The sequence below is a fragment of the Terrapene carolina genome, unplaced genomic scaffold, assembly GCF_002925995.2.
Source record: "Terrapene carolina triunguis isolate 2854851 unplaced genomic scaffold, T_m_triunguis-2.0 Scaffold194, whole genome shotgun sequence".
In the NCBI taxonomy this organism is placed as follows: domain Eukaryota; kingdom Metazoa; phylum Chordata; order Testudines; family Emydidae; genus Terrapene; species Terrapene triunguis.
In genome coordinates this window covers 11,415,415-11,436,795 of record NW_020664545.1, presented here as the reverse complement: position 1 = coordinate 11,436,795, position 21,381 = coordinate 11,415,415, and the positions used below count along the sequence as shown (strand labels likewise).

General features: G+C 51.6%; 1 protein-coding gene across 1 annotated transcript in view; it reads right to left on the bottom strand.

Moving 5' to 3' along the window:
- The window catches only part of ATP8B3 (ATPase phospholipid transporting 8B3), a 38,829-nt gene extending 18,052 nt beyond the window's left edge, over positions 1-20,777 (bottom strand). The window contains exons 1-12 of the mRNA XM_024204756.1: positions 20,723-20,777; positions 19,823-19,914; positions 18,494-18,607; positions 15,782-15,880; positions 13,746-13,807; positions 12,836-12,908; positions 12,639-12,709; positions 9,526-9,608; positions 9,118-9,276; positions 6,941-7,029; positions 4,174-4,367; positions 2,299-2,527 (exon numbers count right to left, since the gene is read on the bottom strand). Of these exons, the coding sequence (XP_024060524.1) occupies positions 2,299-2,527; positions 4,174-4,367; positions 6,941-7,029; positions 9,118-9,276; positions 9,526-9,608; positions 12,639-12,709; positions 12,836-12,908; positions 13,746-13,807; positions 15,782-15,880; positions 18,494-18,607; positions 19,823-19,914; positions 20,723-20,777 (1,320 nt within the window). The remainder of the gene's footprint in view (positions 1-2,298; positions 2,528-4,173; positions 4,368-6,940; positions 7,030-9,117; positions 9,277-9,525; positions 9,609-12,638; positions 12,710-12,835; positions 12,909-13,745; positions 13,808-15,781; positions 15,881-18,493; positions 18,608-19,822; positions 19,915-20,722) is intronic.
- Between the last annotated feature and the right edge of the window lie 604 nt (positions 20,778-21,381).

Here is a 21,381-nt window from a genome sequence, read left to right as displayed (position 1 = left end):
CTGCCTTGTGGGAGTCTTGATCTCTCCTGGCTTCTCACTGCCCAGCCCCTCCTTAATCTCCTTCCCGGATACCCGGCTGAAAGATCCAAAGAACAGCCAATCCCTAAGCTCCGTCCACTAGCTGTAGGGTTTCAAGGTGACTTTGCAAAGGAAAAATCTGTGGTCTTTGTCCTGTTATTCGCTTCTTTATGAAGAAGGCCTGACAGGCTTGGATTTTTTTAATTGGATTGAAAATAAGGGGTCTTTTTGTTTGGTTGGTTGAAGTTTTTTGTTTGGTTTGGGTTTTTTGCATATTTTTAGCATTAGAAATTCAGATCTCACCTGACCTACTTTCCCTGGGAAACTCTATCGATGACCAGAGAAGTGGTAGGGTTATGACATCAGATACCAAGGAAGAGAAATTAGATTTACTTCGGATAAGAAAGTGATTTTTATTCACACTTCTTAAAGTTCCTTGGGACTTTCCCCCTGTCTGTTTTTGTCAATGAACCTTTAACACAAATGCACGATCCGCAGTCAGGAGAAAAGCTCTCTGTGTTAAAGATTCAATACGCCCTGCCCTGCGTGTCTCATCAATTAAGAGCTGAGCCTGAGAAAGCTCCCAAAACCACAAGAGATTCCAACGAGTCATCCAGCAATACAAGGGGAGACAAGACCTGACAATCCTGCTATTGCTAAGGGTAAAAACAAGCATAAAAATAACTTTAAAAAAGAAAATTGGGGGCCTTCTTCATCATAAAAGAACAACCCCTTTTCTTTCCCTCCTTTGCAGGTCACATTTAAGAAGAGCTCTTGAAGTAAAGCAGGGGAAGGCACATGAATGCATTCTGGAGTGTCACAGGAGAGCTGCAGTGGCTGGCAGGAATTTACAAACAAGCAATCGTTTCTGTGCTGAAGTCCCCTCAGCACTCCAGCTGGGAGGGACACAACATTGGCCTTTTCAACAAAATGGAAATTTTCTTGTAGAGATTTCTGTTTCTGTTGAAATTTGGGGAATGGGGGGGGGGGGGGGTCAAAAACCTGAAAACCAGTTTTCAAAAACCAGAACTGAAAAATTCAGGGTTTGCAGGGTTTCAAGGACCCCTCCCTCAAAAAATTCTGTGAAACAATTCATTTCCTCTCAAAACGTTTTGTGGGAAATAAGATACATTTCCAGCTCTACTCCCAATGGGTCTACATCCTTTTCAATAAGCACCTTTGCCTACCACCTTCCCCACAGCCTGCCCTCAATCACCCAGGTACCACACGTCATGCCTCAGTTCATCTAGTGTCACCAGGCCAGCCGAAGGCTGCTGTGCCAGAATGGAGAGCAGCCAGTTGCTCCATACTGCCTGCTTTCCGGATGGGTCTGACAAGAAACGACCCCTGCTCCCCTCTCTCTGAGGGAGGTCCTGAGGTGGCTCTTAGGCAGAGCTTTGGGGCTTGGCCCTCTCTAGCGACTGTAGGCTGACAGACATTCCCCAGCCTCTCTCTTTAGGGGATTATAAAGAATGCTCGTTATTTATAATACATAACAATAATTTGTATTGTGGTAGCACCCAAAGGCCCCCGCCATGGATCAGGGTCCCATTGTGCTAGGCACGAGACAGAACAAAAAGCCAGTCCCTGCGCTGAAGACCTTACAATCCACGTGTGAGACAAGTAGAGTGACCATATTTCCCACAGGGAAAATAGGACACCGCGTGGGGCTAGCCAGAGCGCCCTCACCTCCATGCGGGGCTGGCCCGAGTCGCTCACCCAAGCCACCTTCCACCCCCGTGTGGGGCTGGCCCGAGCCCTGACCCTCCCTTCGCCACGCAGGGGCTGGTATTGCCACTCTCTCCCCCGGCACGTTCCGCCGCACCCAGCTTTTTTGACAAAAGTGCCTTTGTCCCGTAGTTGGCAAGAGCAAACAGGAGAAATGCCCACTTTTGCCGAAAAAGTCGGGACTGCCAAGACAGGGCTTAAAAAAGGGTCTGTCCCGGCCAACATGGAACATATGGTCACCCTAAGCGCCAGGTGCACCACGCAGCCAGGAAGTGCGTGCTGAAGTTCTACAGCACCTGCTACCTGAAGACCTCAACGCACCTTGCTAATATGAATGAACTGGATTAAATTATCTGCTATGGGTTCCACAGCAGGTCTGTAGCAGAATCATAGAATCATAGAATCTCAGGGTTGGAAGGGACCTCAGGAGGTCATCTAGTCCAACCCCCTGCTCAAAGCAGGACCAATCCCCAGCAGAACAAGAAATAGAACCCAGGTGTCCTACACCCCGCAACTATTCAAGGTCAGCCTCCCCCAAGAACCCATAGAAACCTGCTTCCACTCAGAGGTACCATAGATGATCCCGTTGATGCAACATTTCTTGAAGGTCATAATGTTCTGCGTCAAGGTGCCCGTCTTGTCTGAGAAGATGTACTCAATCTGGCCAAGTTGGTCGTTGAGGCTGGTGCTCCTGGCTTTTGCTGGAGTGTCCTTGGCAGGGTAATACATCTCCAGGTCCCAGTCAATAAAATAGCTGTTCACCATGTAGATGAATTCAAACCTAGGAGACCCGGGGGAAGGAGACACAAAACAGGCACGATTGTTATTTTAGCCACAGAGCGAGGGACGTTTGGGAATCTGACATCTCCCCCTTTCTCTTTGTCTTACAGCTCGGAGCCTGCTAGAATCCAAAATAATGCAGATCACTTAGGGTCAGAATTTCATGAGAGCTCAGCATTCTGGGTTGGGAGCAGGTTGGGTGCTAAGGTCTTTTGAAAATCTGCCCCTAATGGAAGGTGCTGAGTGCCAGAACATCCGTCCCTCAGCACCTTTGAAAATCTGGCCCTTAATGACAAACCTCAAACGTCTGACAGTTCAGGTAAGGACCCAAAAGGCTGGAAGCTGCTTCTGACGAATCGGACCTCTGGTGTCTTCCCAGCTGGGCTGAGAATCTCAAGTCATTGGGTGAGCAAGAGATTTCCAGTCATTCCTGCCTCTGGTCAGGACGGAAACAGAGATGTCCCAGAGATCTTCATCGCTCCTGCTTCCCAGGGGAGTGAATGTGCAAAGTATTGGGCAGAGGAGAAGGTTAAACTCTTCCAGACTCAGCGAAGGCTCAGGTCAGGTTTAGAGGGGGAGGGAGAGTCTGCTCTCTCCTGTCCCTAGCCCTAACCAGCTATCACATTCCGTCCTCCCCACCCTTCAATCTAACATCCAGTTACCGTGCTGATGAGCACCGAGGGAGGCCCAGGCAAAGGAGTGGGAGCCAGGAGTGCTAATCCTGATTTGGTGCCTCAGGCAAGTCACTTCCCTCCTGCGTGCCTCAGTTTCCCCACTCTGTAAAGTGGGGTTAAGAACACTGACCTCACTGCGGCAGGGGAGGATTCAGTATCTAATTTCTGTAAAGTGCTTTGAACATCCACAGTGCTGCGCATTAACTGTATTTAGGCTCCCAGTTGTGTCCTCATCTGAATCATTTAGTGACCAAATATTATCTTCATCATCAAGCTATTGCCACCAGCCTAGCCATCACTCCAGACCACAACAGCCTCCTGTGCGCTTCTCTAGTGACTTTCATCTGAGGATCCCAAAGTACTTTACTAACATTAATGAATTTGAGCATCACAGCCCGTCCTCTGAGCTAGGTCAACATTACAGGGCCGCCCAGAGGATTCAGGGGGCCTGGGGTCTTCGGCGGTGGGGCGTCCCTGCCGCCGAATTGCCGCCGAAGACCCGGCACTTTGGCGGCGGGTCCCGGGGCGGAAGGACCCCCCACCGCGGGTCTTCGGGGCACTTCGGGGGCGGATCCCGGAGTGGAAGGACCCCCCGCCGCCGAATTGCCATCGAAGACCCGGAGCGGAAGAAGCTCCGGGGGCCCGGAGTGAGTGAAGGACCCCGCTCCAGGGGCCCCAAAAAACTCTCGTGGGGGCCCCTGTGGGGCCCCCGGCCTGGGACAAATTGCCCCACTTGCCCCCCCCGGGCGGCCCTGCAATATTACCCCCTTCCACGGATAAGCAAATAGAAGAAGTGACTTGCTCAAGGTCACGACAGAGTAAAAAACAGAACCCAGGCATGCTGACTCCCAATCCCAGAGGCACCGATGTTCCCTGCTGCCCCGAATGACAGGCTGACCCAGGAGGGCAAAAGGGTAAAGTAAAAGACAGCGACTATTTCTAAGCAGCACAGAATCCGCTCTGAGGCTCTTACGTTATGTACATGGACATCGGTATGATGATGCTCAGAAGGATCATGAAGCCCCAGAACGTGAAAAAGGCCTGCTCAGCAGGGCTTGTGCCGACATACAAAGCGGAGAGGTAGCTGTGCTCCGTGTGGAACTTCACGGCCCAGAATCCGGCGGCAAAGGCGAGACAGAGTGAGGTAATGACCAGCATCGCGAAGATCTGGGGGCAGGGGAAGAAATCCACATCTCAAGGCACTGTGCAGGATTTCACCAGGCTCTTGTCCAAGGGGGTTCCTGGGCCAAGCAGCACCGCCCAGGCTTCAGAGAGGCAGGAGTGAGGGCCCGTCTGCATTAGCCATTTTAGTAGCAGTGTAGCTACACTGGTGCTTTCCCCGTGCAGATAATGGCTGCACTGGTGTGAAGCAGGGTACTTACACGGGTGCAGACAGACCCTTCTTCGGTATAACCCATGGTGTAAATTTAAACCACTAGAGTTATCCTAGAGTCCTCAGCTGGTGTGTCTTGCTCGCATGCCCTGGTCATACATGGCCACATTCGATGTCAGGAAGGAATTTCCCCCCAGGTGGTGAGCTTGGGGGGTTTTCACTTTCCTCTGCAGCCGGGAGTGTGGAGCAGCTTTTGGGATCATCTGGGCGTCTGTCACCTAATCAATTCCCTGCCATTGCAGGGCCTTGGGCATGGGTGGCACCTTGGTCTCTCCTGTGCTGGCCGTGTGACACAGTTGAGTCTCCTGGGGACTGACATGCTTTAGTCTAACTAAAGTCTTTGGGCTCAGTGCACGGGTTTCCGGGTGAAAATTAACTACGCAGGGAGCTCAGACTAGAAGATGGATGAAACCATGGATCCTGGTATAACCTTTGTGTGGACACTCTTGTTCTGGGCCTTTTTTCAGGTTACTGTATGTCACTTGGGAAGGGGTTTAGAACTAAACCCAAAAGAGCCACTCTTATACCGGCATAAGAGTGTCCACACGACAGAGGTTTATACCAGCATAACTAGATCTGGATAACTGGTAAAACGTTCCCATGTGGACAAGACCTTCGACATAGAGCCCGAGTTCTCAAGCTCTGCCCTGGTGGGGGGCCATATTTTACTTAGATGGGAAGCTCTTGGGGGAAGAGACTGTGTCATTTTGTTCTGTGTCTGTACAGCGCCTAGCACACTGGGGCTCTGGTTCATGAGTGGGCTCCTCGGTGCCACCGGAATACAAATTAATAATAATGACACATAACACAGTCAATAATAATAATATAGATACATCTCATGGGCACCTCCCTTCCCGGTTGTTAGGGCTTAGACCCATCCCTGCCCATCCCATGCCACATAACATCCCCGCAGCAGCAGGTGCAGCCAATGCTTATATGGCAAAGTATTTAATGCACCTTTCGTTTCTCTCAATGCACCTGGCAAGCGGGAGGAGGAGCTAGCGCCACGTGACTATCCACAGACCAACCCCCGCAAAGGGCCACAGAGCATCACGTGGGAGCCACCGACAGAGGATGGAAGAACAGAGCCAACGAGGCAGCGTAGCTAGAACGGGTAACTGAGAGCGCTGCCTTTAAATAGAGACTTCAGGGCAGACGGGATGGTCTTGTGGTTAGGGCAATGGCTCTGGGGAGCTGGGTTTTGTCCCGTTCCCCCCGAAACCTTGGGGACAAGTCACTTCCTCGCTCTCTGTGTGGGGAAGCCTAATTCGTCCCCGTTTCTGATGTGCGATGGTGATGAACACCACAGATGGTACTATAAATAGCCGTGGACCGTGTTATCTCCAAGATAAACACAATACAAGGCCCCGGGGGTAGCTGGTATCTACCCAGGCATCCACAAGGAATAGTTGCCGTTCCTAGTGTTGATGTAAATAGGCCTGATGGGTCATTTGGTTGGAAAGTTACAAACACCCGAAAGCAGGAGCTTAGAAAGCCACGACTAGCTCATGTGTAGCTATCAACATAGCATCATGGTCCTACCACCACGTTCACCCATCTGCCTGCTGGTCCCTCTGGAAACGTATGTGGCCGCGGTTCTTCAAGACAGCAGGACAAGAATTAGCCTTTAAATTAGAATCTACAGACAGAGGATCTTTGCTCTCCAAGCCAGATCCTCAGCTAGTGGACACTGGTGCAGCTCTACAGGAAAGCTACGGTCAATTTCCACCAGCTGAGAATCTGGCCTCCTTGACTTCAATGGAGCGAGGTTGATTTATACTTGCTTAAGACCTTGTCTTATTTAATTTAAACTGCAGCGCTGGGGAAATGGGCTGGTCTCTTTGCTATCAGCATGGATGGGCAGAGCCCACCAGGACAAGGACAGGCTGCTCAGGGGAGGGGCCATGGGGAAAGTACCACTTTGACAGCTGCCGAGAACGAAAAGCCATGCAAGTGTCCGAGCTGCACTAACTGCTGTGTGAGAGGCACTATCTTTAGAGGAGAGGGGCGTTCTGCCTCTGTCTTCGGTCCCTCTGCTGAAGCTGCCAGCAAGCAACGTTACTCTAGTTGCGATGCTGCCTTGATTGACACTGACATCCAGCCACTAGGAACCGGACTGAGAAGCACCCAACTCATCTCCCCCCGCAGCTTTCAGATGGCAATGACCGACCTAGGTCTGAACTGCCCCCCGCCCCAACCCACCAGATAAAACGCTCCCAACTCCAGTCCCACACCTGCCTTCCACTCCATGCTGAACCAGAGACAGAGCCACACCTCTGGGGAGTGAGCAGTCAGGCAGCGCCGGCTCAGCTGGCCAGCCCGTTTCTGGTGGAAGAGATGCACTTACTAAGATCACCAGTCTGTCCATCAAGCGGTCCAGCTTGGTTTTCTTCATCTTGATCTTCCCGCAGTTTTTCATAATTTTGGAATCCAATCCTGGACAAGACACGTTTTAGAAAGGAAAATAAAAAAACACATGGCCCTGGCAATTGTTTGGCCTGCAGGCTGCATCACACCCACTTTGCTCTCCAGACTGGGGAGAAAAGTCTCCCACATGCCCCATGATGTAGGTGTCATGACACGGTGACAGGAACTCATTCCAGGGAAGCCCGTTCCACCATCCCACGGCGTGGTCTAGTGATTAGACCAGGGGCCTCCTAAGTTCCACTCCCAGCTCTGCCACTGACCTACTGTGTGATCTTGAGCAATTCAATTCACCTTTGTGGCTCGGTTTCCCCATCTATAAACTGGGTATAATTACGTGTAGCCCTTCATACAGTCATTGGAGAGCTCCAGGTGCAGGAACTCTAGAAGTGTTACTTGCACGTGGATGGCCGACCTTTGCGATTCAAGCGCAGCAGAGGCAACTTGCCAGGAGCATACATGTAATTTATTCCTTCGTTGCTGCCAGAATGGTGCAAAGGGGCCTTCATGTAAACGAGGTATCGACGGCATTTCTAGTGCGCCCATCCCAATGGCATTGCTTAGATAAACAGAAATCGCCTGCTGTCCGACGTCGCCAGCACTAGAGGCACCTGCCACTGATCAGAACTGTTCTCCCCCCGAAGTTAGCAAAGAGCTACAGAGTTGGAAACCTCAGGCCACATGGAGCCCTCAAATCCCACCTTGGGTATCTGTGACATCCGGGGACAGTGGCAGGAGCATTAATAAGACCAGGTGTCGCCTCGTCCTCTGCCCTTAGGGTAGGGATTTAATGAGCTCTCCAAAAGCCTGAAGACCCTTTACAGAGTCGGGCCAGAGGGACTGTTCTGTCCTCTAGTTCGATCTCCTTGATAACACAGGCCATAGAATTCCGATCTGTAATTTCTGCACCAAGCCCATATCTTGGGTTGAGCTACAGCCTATTTTTGGAAAGACGCCCCGTCTTGCTTTAAAGACTTTGTCATGGAGACTCCAGCGCATCCCATGGTAAGCAGGCCCAGTGGTTAATTACACTCACATAAAAATGTGCCTTATTTCTAGCCCGGATTGATTTCACGCCAGCTACCAGCCACGGGATCTTGTTATGCCTTTGTCTGCTAGACAAAAGCAGCCCTCTACGGTCAGAAATCTTCTCTTGTAGGTACCTATAGACCAGGATCAAGTCACCTCTTAACCTGCTCTATGACAAACAGATTGAGTTTCCTAAGTCCTTCACTGTAAGGGAAAATCTGAAGGGCGCCTGAGAATGTGAATCTAAACAGTGAATATGCAGGTGTTTGTTCGCATGACCAACCACGCTACTCAAATGAGTCAGAACAGCACCTGCAATTACTCTTGTTCCGAGAACTATCCACCGCCCTGCGGCAGAACATAAGCTAGGCATCGGGAAGGAATACCCAACAGACCTGGATAATATTGTGCAATGGTCTGGCAACTCCTAGGCATGTGTGGACATCATACATGGGGTGAGCTGTGAACTGGGCTGCGATAGTGCTGACGCCGTGCGAAAAGGAAGTTTTACTGATGGGTTAAACACAGAGGCTATGCTGTACCTGGGGCTGATCATTGGTTCAGCAAGTCCAGCATCCCCTCCCCTCCCGCCAGCAGTGGCCTGTTCTTGAGGCTTCACAGGAAGGCAACCCATCCCCCAACACCATGGTGCACCTGGCCAATTACACCTAATGCACATGGGAGAGAACCAGGCCTCCCGCCGCGGCCATCCAGTGAGCAGCTTAGCCTACCCTTTGGCTGGCGGCCTGCTTCCCACTGGGCCCGTCTCCGTACTCAGGTATATGGACCAGCTTCCGCAGGGATGGGATAAGGCAGGTGAAGGCTGGCTGAGGGGCATGGCTCTGTCCCACACTGCTCGCCAGCAGCAGCCCCACATGTCCATTTGGCCCACCGGGACAGATCCTCCTCTGGCATAAATCAGCAAAGCTCCCATTCACTTCAATGCGCTATGGCTGATTTTCCCCAGCTGGGGATCTGGCCCCTTGTGTCTCTTTGCCCCTGCTTCCTCCTGGGGCGGGGCGGGGCAGGGTGGGGGCGGGGCGGGGGGCCGCGTAGGCCGCTGGCACTCACCCGCGTAGATAACGAGGCCGTAGCAGGTCTCGGTGTTGCGTATCCTGCAGCCTCGCAGCAAGATCTTCTCACTGTCCAGCGAGTACTTCTCACCCCTCCACTCCAGCGTGCCGATGAAACTGTGCATGCGGCTGTTGGGCTCCTCGCAGGTCACTTTCCCTGGGGCGCCAACAGCAAGGAGGGTCTGAATCACTCCTTGGCTTTCTGGGGAGCGACTAAAGAGAGGGGTCCCTCCTCCCATCCCTCACCCCCTTCCGCCTGAGCGGGGGAAATGACACAGCTTCTGTGGAAGAAACTCAGACCAGGGAGATTTTGGCAGGGTAATTAAATACATATCCCTGTTGCTCCGGGTTTATACTGGAGCTGGCGAGGCGAACGAAACGCGCCTTGCTCTTGCCGGGCACTCACCGTCAAAGGCAGCCATGCTTGCCTCGCTCACCAGCTCCTGGTGCGTGGCCAGAAGGGCCTGTCTGAACTTCAGGTTGGTTTCCCTGAAAACAAGAACAGGTCTGAAAACAATCGGAAGGAAAAGCCACAAAGCAGGGGAGGTGGTGGTCGCTCCCCTAGTGCCACGGCTCTCGATCTTTCCAGATTACTGTACCCCCAAGATTCACCTAATTTAAAAACGACTTGCTTCCAAAATTAGACATGAACGTACAAAAGTGTCACAGCGCACTAGTACTGAGAAATCGCTCACTTCCTCGTTTCTACCTTATAATTATAAAATAAATCAATTGGAATACGAATGTTGTACTTACATTCCGGTGGATAGTCCATAGGGCAGTATAAACAAGCCATTGCCTGTAGGAAGTTTTAATTTGTACTGACTTCGCTAGTGCTTTTTACGTAGCCTGTTGTAAAATTAGGCAAATCTCTAGATGAGCTGATGGACCCCCAGGAAGAGCTCTGCCTACTCCCAGGGGTGTGTGTACCCCTGATTGAGAACCACTGACCTGTTGTCCCCAAGGGTTGGAGAAACGTGAGCTGAGAGGGGTACTATTAATTATTACGATTTATGTGCGTTACGGTAGCACTTAGCTGCCCCGGTTGAGTTCAGGGCCCCGTTGTGCTGGGTGTTGCTTATACACGTAGTAAGAGACAGTCCCTGCCCTGAAGAACTTACACTCTAAATACACCAGACAGACAGAGAGGGGGAGAGCAAGGATCGTTATCCCCATTTTATAGATGGGGAACTGAGGCCCTGTGAGGTGACATGATTTGCCCAAGGTCAGGCAGGGAGTCTGGGCAGAGCGGGAGATTTCATCCAGCTCTGCAGAGTCCCGGGCCAGTGCCTTAACCACCAGATCATCCTCTTTTGGCCCCTGTAATTATTGGGGTTATTCTGTACCCCAAACCCCTAGGTCCTAGGAGCGTGCCAGGTGCATGCACCTCAGAGGCAAGGCCTGCAGGTGCTTCAGCAGCGAGGCCTTGTGGGCGCTAGCCCCGGTGGGTCCCAGTAACCGCTCAGACACAGGGCTGAAGGGCAGGTTGTCACTGGGGCTGGCAGGACAGGGAAGGTTGCAGAGACCCTTGGTACAGAAGCTTACACAGTTAGTCACATTGAGCAACAGCGGTTCCTGTTCGGGCCCCAGACAGTCCCATCGAGGGTCAGGGCTGGTCAGCCCTAGGGCCCGGGGTACCGCTCCAGTCCAGTCTCTATTCCTGCAAACAGGCATTTGCAGGTTTCCAAGCCAAGCTCAGTTTGTGTCTCTCGTTGGGGCCCCTCCGCCCTGGCTCCCTGCCAGCCGTTGCTGCTCCCACAGAAGTCCCACACAGGCCTGCACCCACCTGTGACGTCCGGCAGTCACAGCCGGTTCCTCATAGAACCATAGGACTGGAAGGGACCTCGAGAGGTCGGCTAGTTCAGTCCCCTGCACTCACGGCAGGACTCAGTATTATCTAGACCATCCCTGACAGGTGTTTGTCCAACCTGCTCTTAAAAATCCCCAATGATGGAGATTCTACAACCTCCCTTGGCAATTTATTCCAGTGCTTAACCACAGTTAGGAAGTATTTCCTAATGTCCAACCTAAATCTTCCTTGCTGCAGTTTAAGCCCATTGCTTCTTGTCCTATCCTCAGAGGTTAAGAAGAACCATTTTTCTCCCTCCTCCTTGTAACAACCTTTTATGTACTTAAAAACTGTTCTCATGTCCCCTCTCAGTCTTCTCTTCTCCAGACTAAACAAACCCAGTTTTTTCAATCTTCCCTCATAGGTCATGTTTTCTAGACATTTAATCATTTTTGTTGCTCTTCTCTGGACTTTCTCCAATTTCTCCACATCTTTCCTGAAATGTGGTGCCCAGAACTGGACACAATACTCCAGTTGAGGCCTAATCAGCGCGGAGTAGAGCGGAAGAATTACTTCTCGTGTCTTGCTTACAACACTCCTGCTAATACTGTACATCCCAGAATGATGTTTGCTTTTTTTGCAACAGTGTTACACTGTTGACTCATATTTAGCTTGTGGGCCACTATGACCCCCAGATCTCTTTCCGCAGTACTGCTTCCTAGGCAGTCATTTCCCATTCTGTATGTGTGTAACTGATTGTTCCTTCCCAAGTGGAGTACTTTACATTTGTCCTTATTGAATTTCATCCTATCTACTTCAGACCATTTCTCCAGTTTGTCCAGATCATTTTGAATTTTAATCCTATCCTCCAAAGCACTTGCAACCCCTCCCAGCTTTGGTATCAGAGTGTACTCTCTATGCCATTATCTAAATCACTGATGAAGATATTGAACAGAACCAGACCCAGAACCGATCCCTGCGAGACCCCACTCGTTATGCCCTTCCAGCATGAGTGTGAACCACTGATAACTATTCTCTGGGAATGATTTTCCAACCAGTTTTGCACCCACCTTATAGTAGCTCCATCTAGGTTGTATTTCCCTAGTTTGTTTATGAGAACGTCATGCGAGACAGGATCAAAAGCCTTACTAAAGTCAAGATATACCACATCTACTACTCCCCCACCTATCCACAAGGCTTGTTACCCTGTCTAAGAAAGCTATCAGGTTGGTTTGACATGATTTGTTCTTGACAAATCCATGCTGACTGTGGCTCTGCACACAGTTCCTAGGGCTTCTCCCCAGCCCCTGCTGCCATGTGGCTCCCGCTCCCCAAACCGAGCCCAGCCTGGCTCAGGACCGTTCCTCTTACCCGGTCAGGAGAATGGAAGTGCAAAGGGGATGGGGCTGGTAGGAAATATGGTCCCTGCTTAGCCAGGAAAAAGCGGGTGTACCGAGGGGGCTGATGAGACTTGTAGTCCCCTGCTTTGCAGATGCAACACATCCCAGTTTTTGAATTTCGGGTGTCCCATTTCAGAATCCCTTGGGGCCTGGTTTTTGAAGGTGCTGAGCGTCCACCACACCGCTGCCAGGCACCCAGCACCTCTGAAACCCAGGCGCAAGGTGTCTCCAGCCGGGCTCCCAAATATGGAGGCCTCAGAACGTTGGCTGTGGTGTCTCTGGTCCCCAGCCGGTGGCCGTGGTCTCCCCCCAGTCTCTCCCTCTCCTTACCCGTCGATATCCGCTGTCTCCACATAGCACAGGCTGCTGGGCTCCGAGCTGGACAGCAAGAGCAGGTCGGCCTTTAAAAGCAAGCAAAAGAGAAAAGGCCTCAGAGAGACTTTCCTGATGAGGCCCCCCTCATCCCCGCTCCCCAGCGTACGGCCTCGCAGCGAGGGGCCCGGCCCGCCACGAGGGGCCTGACTCACCGGGACGAAGCTGTCCTTGCGCAGGCAGATGATGTCGCCGACACAGATGTCCCGCCATTTCTTCCAGCTAAAGCTGCAAGAGAAAAACAAGCCGCTTAGGAGGCCAGCACGGCTGAGATGTGCTGAGCTGACGGCCCTGGAGACCTCTCTCCACAGGGCAGCCCGGGCAGCAGCAGGGCAAGTTTCACTCCCACCTCCCCAGCCCCTGCGCCTGGACCCTGACCTCCAGGACGAGAGGGGACTTCAGTCTCCGTGGCCCATCCAATCCTTAGCTGCTCCGCTAAGCCTGCCAATGTGAAGACCAGCTGGGCGGGTGGTTTTGTGACATGGGAACCGGCATGAGACCCACCCATGTCTAGCAGGTGGGCCACCTAGCAGCCATCGATGGCAGTGACTTTTGGCCGTTAGTGACCTGGGCTCAGATGGGACGTTTCAGTCCCTTCTGCATCCTTCCGCCTCCTGAGAAGAGCAACTTCAAGCCAGGGTGTCACTCTGCAGCGCCCCCTTGAGGAGTCCTATGGGCCAGAAGTGGCAGAAACTCTCTGGGTGCCCTTCCAAGGAAAGGAAACTCCTTTAGGACAGGCGGAGGTGTCACGTGGAACCAGGGCCACCTGGATCCCCATCCCAGCTGGGACTGGGATGTGTTAATCCCAAGGATGGAGTAAATGAGGCCTGCCCCAGGTTGTGGGAAGGTGTGTCTCTGTGGGGCAGTCTGGGGGTGATGACACATCACAGCCACTTCTCTGAGCACAGCTGGTAAATTGGGAGAACCCTATGAACTCAGACAATGACACAGAGCCACCACTACCCCTCCCCCCGCGTCTTCAAACACACGGTGGAGGAGAACATGACTGTAGACAGTGAGTTTTATCCTGTAGCTCGCAGCTGGACATTTCTCAAGGCCCCTAACCTTTTCCCAACCAAGATTTCGCAGGGCCTGCTGTTGATCATCCAGTCGCTCCGGTGTCGGGCCTGCAAAAATAGGAGAAAAGACAGGGACAGGCCATGACTGGCTTCCCCGTTCACCGGGGCTGCAAGAGAACATCCCTGTTAGCACCAGGCTCTGTCCGGGAGTTCCAGTCTCAGAGCGAGGAGATCTGCCCTTTCCAGGTGTGATACTGGCAGGCTCTTTCCCAGGCTGCAGGCAATAGCTAAGAAATGACTAATTCATAGTTGGAGGCATGACCAATTCGCTTATGTTGCGCAAAATAGGTGTTAATCCTATGAGACTGGATTTACTAGTGTTACAACTCTAGTGCATGTTTGTAAGTTGCTGCATGCATTAATCTTATTTGCAATGTCTGTATTCCAGGCGATAAGGAAATATGTAAGTTTTGCTTTATAACTTCGAAAATGTTTACTCTAAACTTGTGAACCCGGATGGGAAGAGTGTTTACCTCCACCCCTATCCTGGTGGCCAGAAGAACTATCAAAATCAGATGATCCATCAAGGAACATCGCAATACAAAGGCCTGGTGAATGGCTCTATCGCCCCTTGGAAAGGCAACGTCCAAGGAAACTCATCCTACGGACTTGGAGGCTGAATGAAGGAAATAAAACAAAGACACATGAAAACTTCCCATCTCTTTGCTGTTTGAACTCTGACGGGGCCAGAGACACCAAACTGAAGCCAGGGGTTACCCTTGGGTCCACCCTGAAAGACACTTTGAAGTGACAGATCACTACACTTCTGTCACTCTTAGGATTTATTGCAACTCAGTTGTGTGTCTGTCTGCTTGCTTTAGCCTGGAAACAACTCTCTTAGTTCTCTTTCCTAGTTAATAAACCTTTAGATAGTTTATTACAGGTTTGGCTACAGGCGTTGTCTTTGGTGTGAGATCTAGGGAACCAGCTGAGCTGGGGTAAGTGACTGGTGTCCTGGGACTGGAAGCAACCTGAATATTGTGTGATTTTTGGTGTAAGTGACCATTTATCACCAAGTCCAGTTTCCCTGATAGGCTGGAGAGTCTAAGGCAGTGGTTCTCAACCTGCAGCCCGCATGTGGCCCAATTAGCACAGAGCTGCAGCCCAGCTATGTGCTAAAAGCTGCAGAGCCCGCGTGGTGGTGGCCAGGCTGCCTGGCCGCCCAACCCGGCGGGGTCCGGAGCCCTGGCTGCCCAATGCCCGGCACGGCATGGCAGGGTTGAGGCTGCCAGGCTGCCCTGCCCTTCCCTGCCCTGTGTGGCAGGGTCTGGGCTTCCGGGGCTGCCCTGCCCTGCAGGGCGGGATTTGGGCTTCCGGGGCTGTGCTGCCCTGCCGCGCAGCGGGGTCTGCTCCTGGCCCCACTCTGTGGAGGGGTCTCTGGGCAGGGGTTTGGGCCCTGGGCATAGGGGTCTGTAGGGGGCAGGGTTCGGGGAGGGGTGCTGTGGTTCTCCACCTGCGGCCCAAGGAATACATTGTGGCCCACAATGATAAATAGGTTGAGACCCACTGGTCTAAAGGAACTGCCTGCGACTCCATGGTCAGACTGTGATAGCGATCCAGGAGTTCACATTTGGTTCTGGGTGGGTAAAATCTAATTATAGGGGTGTCTGCCCTGATGTAGGCACGCACGGGCGCGAGCCCGTCCACGCAGCATGACACAAGGCATGCCCAGTGGGTCTGAACGTGGGGAGTAGAGGGGCGGTCAATATGTCTGTGGATCTAAGAGGAAGCCTGTCCATTGGCTGGGACCCCAAAGAGCAGGGGAGGGGAGTGGGTCAATCATGGAGAGGCCAGACCAGGGGAAGGGGCCAGTTACTCATCCCTTCTCCAAAGGGAGGATGGTAGATAGCCACAGCCCCTTGCCTCCATGAAGGCATTGTGGATACATGCTGGGTGCTGAGGCCTAAAGATACAGGGAGTGCCAGGCTGCTTTTCAGCTCAGACCCGGGCTCTCCGGCAAGCCACACCATGCACCGGGCCCCTTCATGGATTTCCAGCCCTGTGAACTGATGGGGTACTCACAATGTCATCAATCAGGTCCCGTAGGCCTCTGAGGAGGAGGAGGCAGCTCAGGGGCAGCAGCAGGGTGAACCAGGGCAGGGTGGAGATTTCAGGAACGGTCTGAAATGGGAGGCGAGAGAGCAGAGGAGCATCACATTACTAGGGGAGGGTGGGGGACCAGACACAGCCTTCACCCCGCACCCTGAAGCACTGACCCTTTCTTGAGGGTTGGAAGAGTTGGGGTAACTTCCCCACTCTTTCTACGGGCGCATCTGAATTTCCTGGTTCTGCCTGGGACCAGGCTAGGAAAAGGAAATCAAACCAGCGGCTCTGTCCCCAGGCAGAAATTGCTCCAGTTTAACTTCAATCTCTTTTTAAACACCGGCACAGAGGCTCTTGTTTTGGTTTACGAGCAGCTTATTTCAGTTTAGCTTAAAGATCTTCCTAATCAACTTAAACGAAACCAAACTAAGGACTTGTCTACATGGAGTGTGACGCTGGTAAGTGGCAACTGCCAGCTCTGGCCAAGGCCTAGGCATCCGCTGGGAACTGACAAACTCACACCTGCAAGCCAGGCCAGTTCATTTGCATGTTAGTAAAGTTCAAAGTAAATGTGAAATGTACAAAAATGTGTTTAGTGTTTAAACTCCATGAAGAACTGGTGGGATGTTGCAGGCATTGTTTTCCCTTATCTGTCCCCTGTTATAATGTAAGAGAAAGCATCTGCATTGCATATACCCCAGTCATTAAATAACTCATCAAACAGAGAGGAGCCTTGTGTAATGCAAATGAAGAACTTTAACAGGAGAGTGTTAATTCCTGCACATTGAAAGCGAGAGGTCATTATGTGTCAGATCAAAGATCAAAGTCTCTAAGTACATTCCTCTTTTCCTGCCATGAAGAAAGAAGCCACGTGGGGACTGTCCTGACAGCTTGGTTTCTGCCAGAAGCTATAAATATGGACCCAAGGAAAAATTCTTCATCTCCTGGCTGTGTGGATTCTAACAGGGCAGAAAACTGAACAAGGAGGCAGAGATCCCCCGAGTTATTCTGGGTAGCCCTGAAAGACTTTTGGGAAACTGGAAGAACACTACGCCTCTGCTAGCTTTTGCAATTATAGAGTGTGACTCACCTGTACATATATATTTTTACTTGCGTTAATCTCTCATTAACTCTCATTTCTTTTGCTTAGCTAATAAACCTTTAGTTAGTTTACTATAGGATTGTCTTTGGTGTGAGATCTGGGATGCAGATCGCCCTGGCTGAGTGTTGGTCTCTTGGGACTGGGTGTTACCTGATTATTTTGTAATTGTTGGTGTAAGTGACCATTTATCACATAGTCCAGCTTGCCTGGGTGGCAAGATAGCCTGAAGCGTCTACGGGGACTGTCTGCGACTCCATTATAAGAATATTGTAGTACTTTGGGAGTTCACATCTGGTACAGGGTTGGTGAAATCTAATTATAGAACATATGACCAGTCTGGGGTGCTGGCCCTGCTTTTTGACAGTCTGCTCGAAGGTCGGCCCTCACGCTTGTGAGCCACTCCAGACAGGTTGACATGGAGAAATTGACCAGAATAGTTATTGCAGAACAAAATATTCCACAATAGCTAGAACAGCTAGTGCAGAATAGCTGCTACAGAATAAGCTATTCTGGTCAATATCCCCCCGGCGATATGTTAAACCAACGCTGGGTTAAACCAAAATAAGAGCTTGCCTAAATAACTGCAATAACGGTATCTTCTCCTAGCTTTATGTCAATTAAGCCAGTTATATCAAAATGGAACACTCCTGTGGTGAAACGAGAGAGCCCCCACATAGCCTGACACTGAAATAACTAAGGGGATGAATTAAAACCCATACGGTTATTTTGGTTCCCATGTGGCCAATCCCTAAGAGCATCCGCATGGCCTTTTGCGCCAGTTTAGCTAAATCGGTTTAAAACAGGGATTCTCAAACTGGGGGTCGGGACCCCTCAGGGGGTCACGAGATTATTACAAGGGGGGTCGCGAGCTGTCAGCCTCCACGCCAAACCTGGTTTTGCTGCCAGCATTTATAATGGTGTTAAATATATAAAAAAGTGTTTTTAATGTATAAGGGGGGTCGCACTCAGAGGCTTGGTATGTGAAAGGGGTCACCAGTACAAAAGTCTGAGAACCCCTGGTTCAAAATCTGGTACAGCTTTGCGTGTAGACAAGGCCAAAGAGAAGAAGCTTTGATCTAACGACTTTCAAGGGAGTTGGCTCCTAATTTGCATAGGAACGTTTGAAAATCCCATCCTTAGTGATTAAAGGACTGGAAGCCAGGACTCCTGGGTTCTGTGCCCAGCAGCTTGCTGTGTGACCTTGGGCGAGTCTCTGCAGCTAATATCCTTCATGGGGGCAGTGTGAGGACTGGAGGGTATTTTGTGATCCTTCCATGAAAGCTGCTAGAGAAACATGGTCTTCTTAAATTATCCAATGGATTATCCGAAATCCCCATAAAACTGAGAGAGAGGGAGACTGCTCCAGCCCGAACGGAGGCCGAGAGAGGTGAAGGGACTTGCCCCAGATCACGCAGGGATCCTGCAGCAGAGTTGGGGTTAGAACTCAGAAGTCCTAACTCACAGTCCCGAGCTCCAAGCCCTAGGCACAGCTCCTTCTTTAGACAGTGTCTCTCTCCCCTCTGTGCCCATCTCAGGGCACTGGCTTGGCAGGCCCAGCAGTCTCCCCCCGACCTCCAGCGAGATCTCACCTGTAAGAGGATGACGAAGAGGAAGTAGAGGTTGGCCAGACGATGGAACTGCTCATAGAGGTTGAGCGGCAAGAAGGTCAGGACGTTATATTTGGCTGTCTTGATGGCGTTATCCTGGAAGGAGCATTTTAAAGACTGACATGGCTGGGCTTTCTCCGGACGCAGCAAGAGCTGGGCTGAGCAGGGCTTCCTGCCAGCCACTGGGATCTCACGGGGCACAGGACATCCCCTTCTTCCCAGGTTAAATTCCAGATTCACTCTGCAGTGGGGCTGCTGGGCCTAGAAAGTGCCAGGGATCTACACCGAGGGAGGGGGGTATACGGTGGAAGCAGAGTTCCTTCCCCCCACACCCACTCCTCCACCTCAGGCTCAGCAACCCTGTGTCATCTTTTACGCCAATACAAAGCACTACCAAGTCAGAGTGGAAGCATCCAACCTCCCCTTTGCACCCAGTGACTGACTGCCCAAGGTGCAGGGCAACTGAGAATCAGGCCCTTAATCTTCATGGCCCAGTTCCTCACATGTATTTAGGTGCCTAACTCCCTTTGAAATCAATGGAAGTCAGGAGCCTAAATACCTTTGAGCATCTGGGTCTGTCAGCTCATCTCCCAGTCTTACTCTGAGTGGGTCCAGCCAGCTGGCAGTGTGGCTGACACCAGGGATCTCCCGAGCTAAAGGCAGAAGCTGCTCCAGCTTGAGCTAAAGAGCCGAGTCTAGCAGCAGACTCGTATCCTCAGTGGACCAGGCCCGGCGGGGAGCATGTAACACAGTCAGTGGGTTACACACCCCATCCTACCCTTTCTTATCCCCTCTCTCACATGCAGGCTTTTCCATTTTACCTCTGCTGCCAGGTCCCACGGTAACAGATCCTACCCAGTCACCGCACAAAACTCACACACCTCTGAAGAAGCAGGACGAGAACCCTGCTCCAAAAAAACCCGCCAGTGGCTTCTACCACTTGAGCTAAGGGAGCCTTCCGTTAGCAGGGAGCATCATCTGGTCCCTTACGCTCTCTACGGACCAGCCACTACAGGTCTTGGCTCCCTCAAGCACACAAAGCCACGACTCCCTTCTAGGAGAAATCTCAATGGCCCAACACGCTGCTCTGGACCGTGACTGGCGAACAATGCAGCAATTGTACGGAAGGCCAGTCCCACCCTCCTCATGTTGAATGAGGCACTTGCAGAAAAGGCGCTTCCAGTCAGCCGCTCTGGAGATCTGTCTGCTCACGCCCTGCCCACGGCCAAGGGGCTTGCACTGCCAGCTGGGAAATCAGCGGAGACGCTAGTGGCTATAAAATAAGCACAAGCTTGAAGCAAGGTGACTCACCTCATATTTTTTCCTCGTCAGGCAGAAGGCAACTCTCTTCTTGAACTGTTGGTGATAGGCTCGGTCGTTGGCCTTCACCTCCCAGGTGAAATCTGGAAAAGCAGCCAAACGCTGAGCCATTAGCCAATCTCTGGGCAACAGTCTCTGGCCCATGGGGAAACGAGGCAGAACCAGGACAGATGACAGCACCATAAGGCCCACAAGGAGCTCCGGGTACTGCTTGCTGCTGGCATGATTGGCTTTCCCCGAGGAGGACCTTGGGACCCATTGGGATTGGGATCCCACAGGCCTGATTAGAAGTGGCCTTTGGGGCAACTGGCGCAGAGCGAGAGTCCATTCCAGCTCCAGCCCCGGTGTTTTTTTCTTTGCTCCTCACTAAGCACTAGATTGTGCCCAGCCCGGCGTAGAGACTGCCAGGGGACAGAGAGCACCGGAAGCCTTCCCCTGCCACTCACTCCGGCTCCGGAGCCTGTTGCAAGCTCGGCTTTTGGATTTCTGGTGCCTGAGGACTGAGGGGCTGGAGTCCGCTGGGGAAAATCAAGCCGAGCAGAGCTGGCATGGGGTGGGCAGTCCTGCCTTTCCAAGGGGGCAGGAAGGGCCTGTCTCAGCCATTTTCCCTCAGGAACAATCCCAGGGCAAAGGTGGTGATTTAATGGCACAACCGAAGCCTTGGTGAATGAACAGTCCCCCAGCCAAAATCATTTAAATAGATCCTACGATATCTTTTTTTAGTACCAGGGTATAGCTACTGCTAAGTTGGGACATTCTTAGCCAAGGTTCCTAACTCTCCCACTTACTATGGCTCCCTACACGCCATACTCGGCCCCCCCAGCTCAGGTTCTCCATTCCCAATCCGCTCTCCCAATGCCAAACAACCCAGCCATGCCATCTTGCACTGACCTAACTGCTTCTTACTCCCATTCAGGTAGCTCTCGAGTGACTCCTGGTTGGTCATGCTGCCAGAATCTAGAAGACAAAGGAACCAAACATCTTTACAATAATGAACAATAATCGTAGCAAGGTTTTATAGTTCTACGGCTCTTTTCCTTTCATGGGATGGCAATACACTTTAACCGTGCTGCCCTGGTTCTTTAAGCTTTCTGGGGCAGATATCCCAGAATGCAATACCATTCCACAGTGGAGTAATTTCCTCCTGACCCCAGACGGTGATGAGCTTCTGCCCTGAAGCCTCATATTGGCTAGATTTTATTACCCCAGCAGGTGTAAATACACGTTATCCACCCTGACATCCAATTCTCCTTAATTAACTCCTTGTCTCAGTTAATATTCCACAGCAGGTTGATTATGTATTGCATAAAGAAGTATTTTCTTTCCATCTGCTTTAAAGGCGTATCTTTCCATTGCAATGAGGGTCAGCAATCCCATTTGTTACGCTACATTCTTCCATCCCATTTCCTATTAATCTCCTTTCTGCACAAAACAGTCACAGTGCCAAACACTCTGCTGGCTTAAGCTGATGTCAGTCCAGCTGGGTTGAAACCACTTGTGGCAGGACTAAATCTAGTTCCTCGGCTTTAATTTCTCTCACTCAGGCCTCG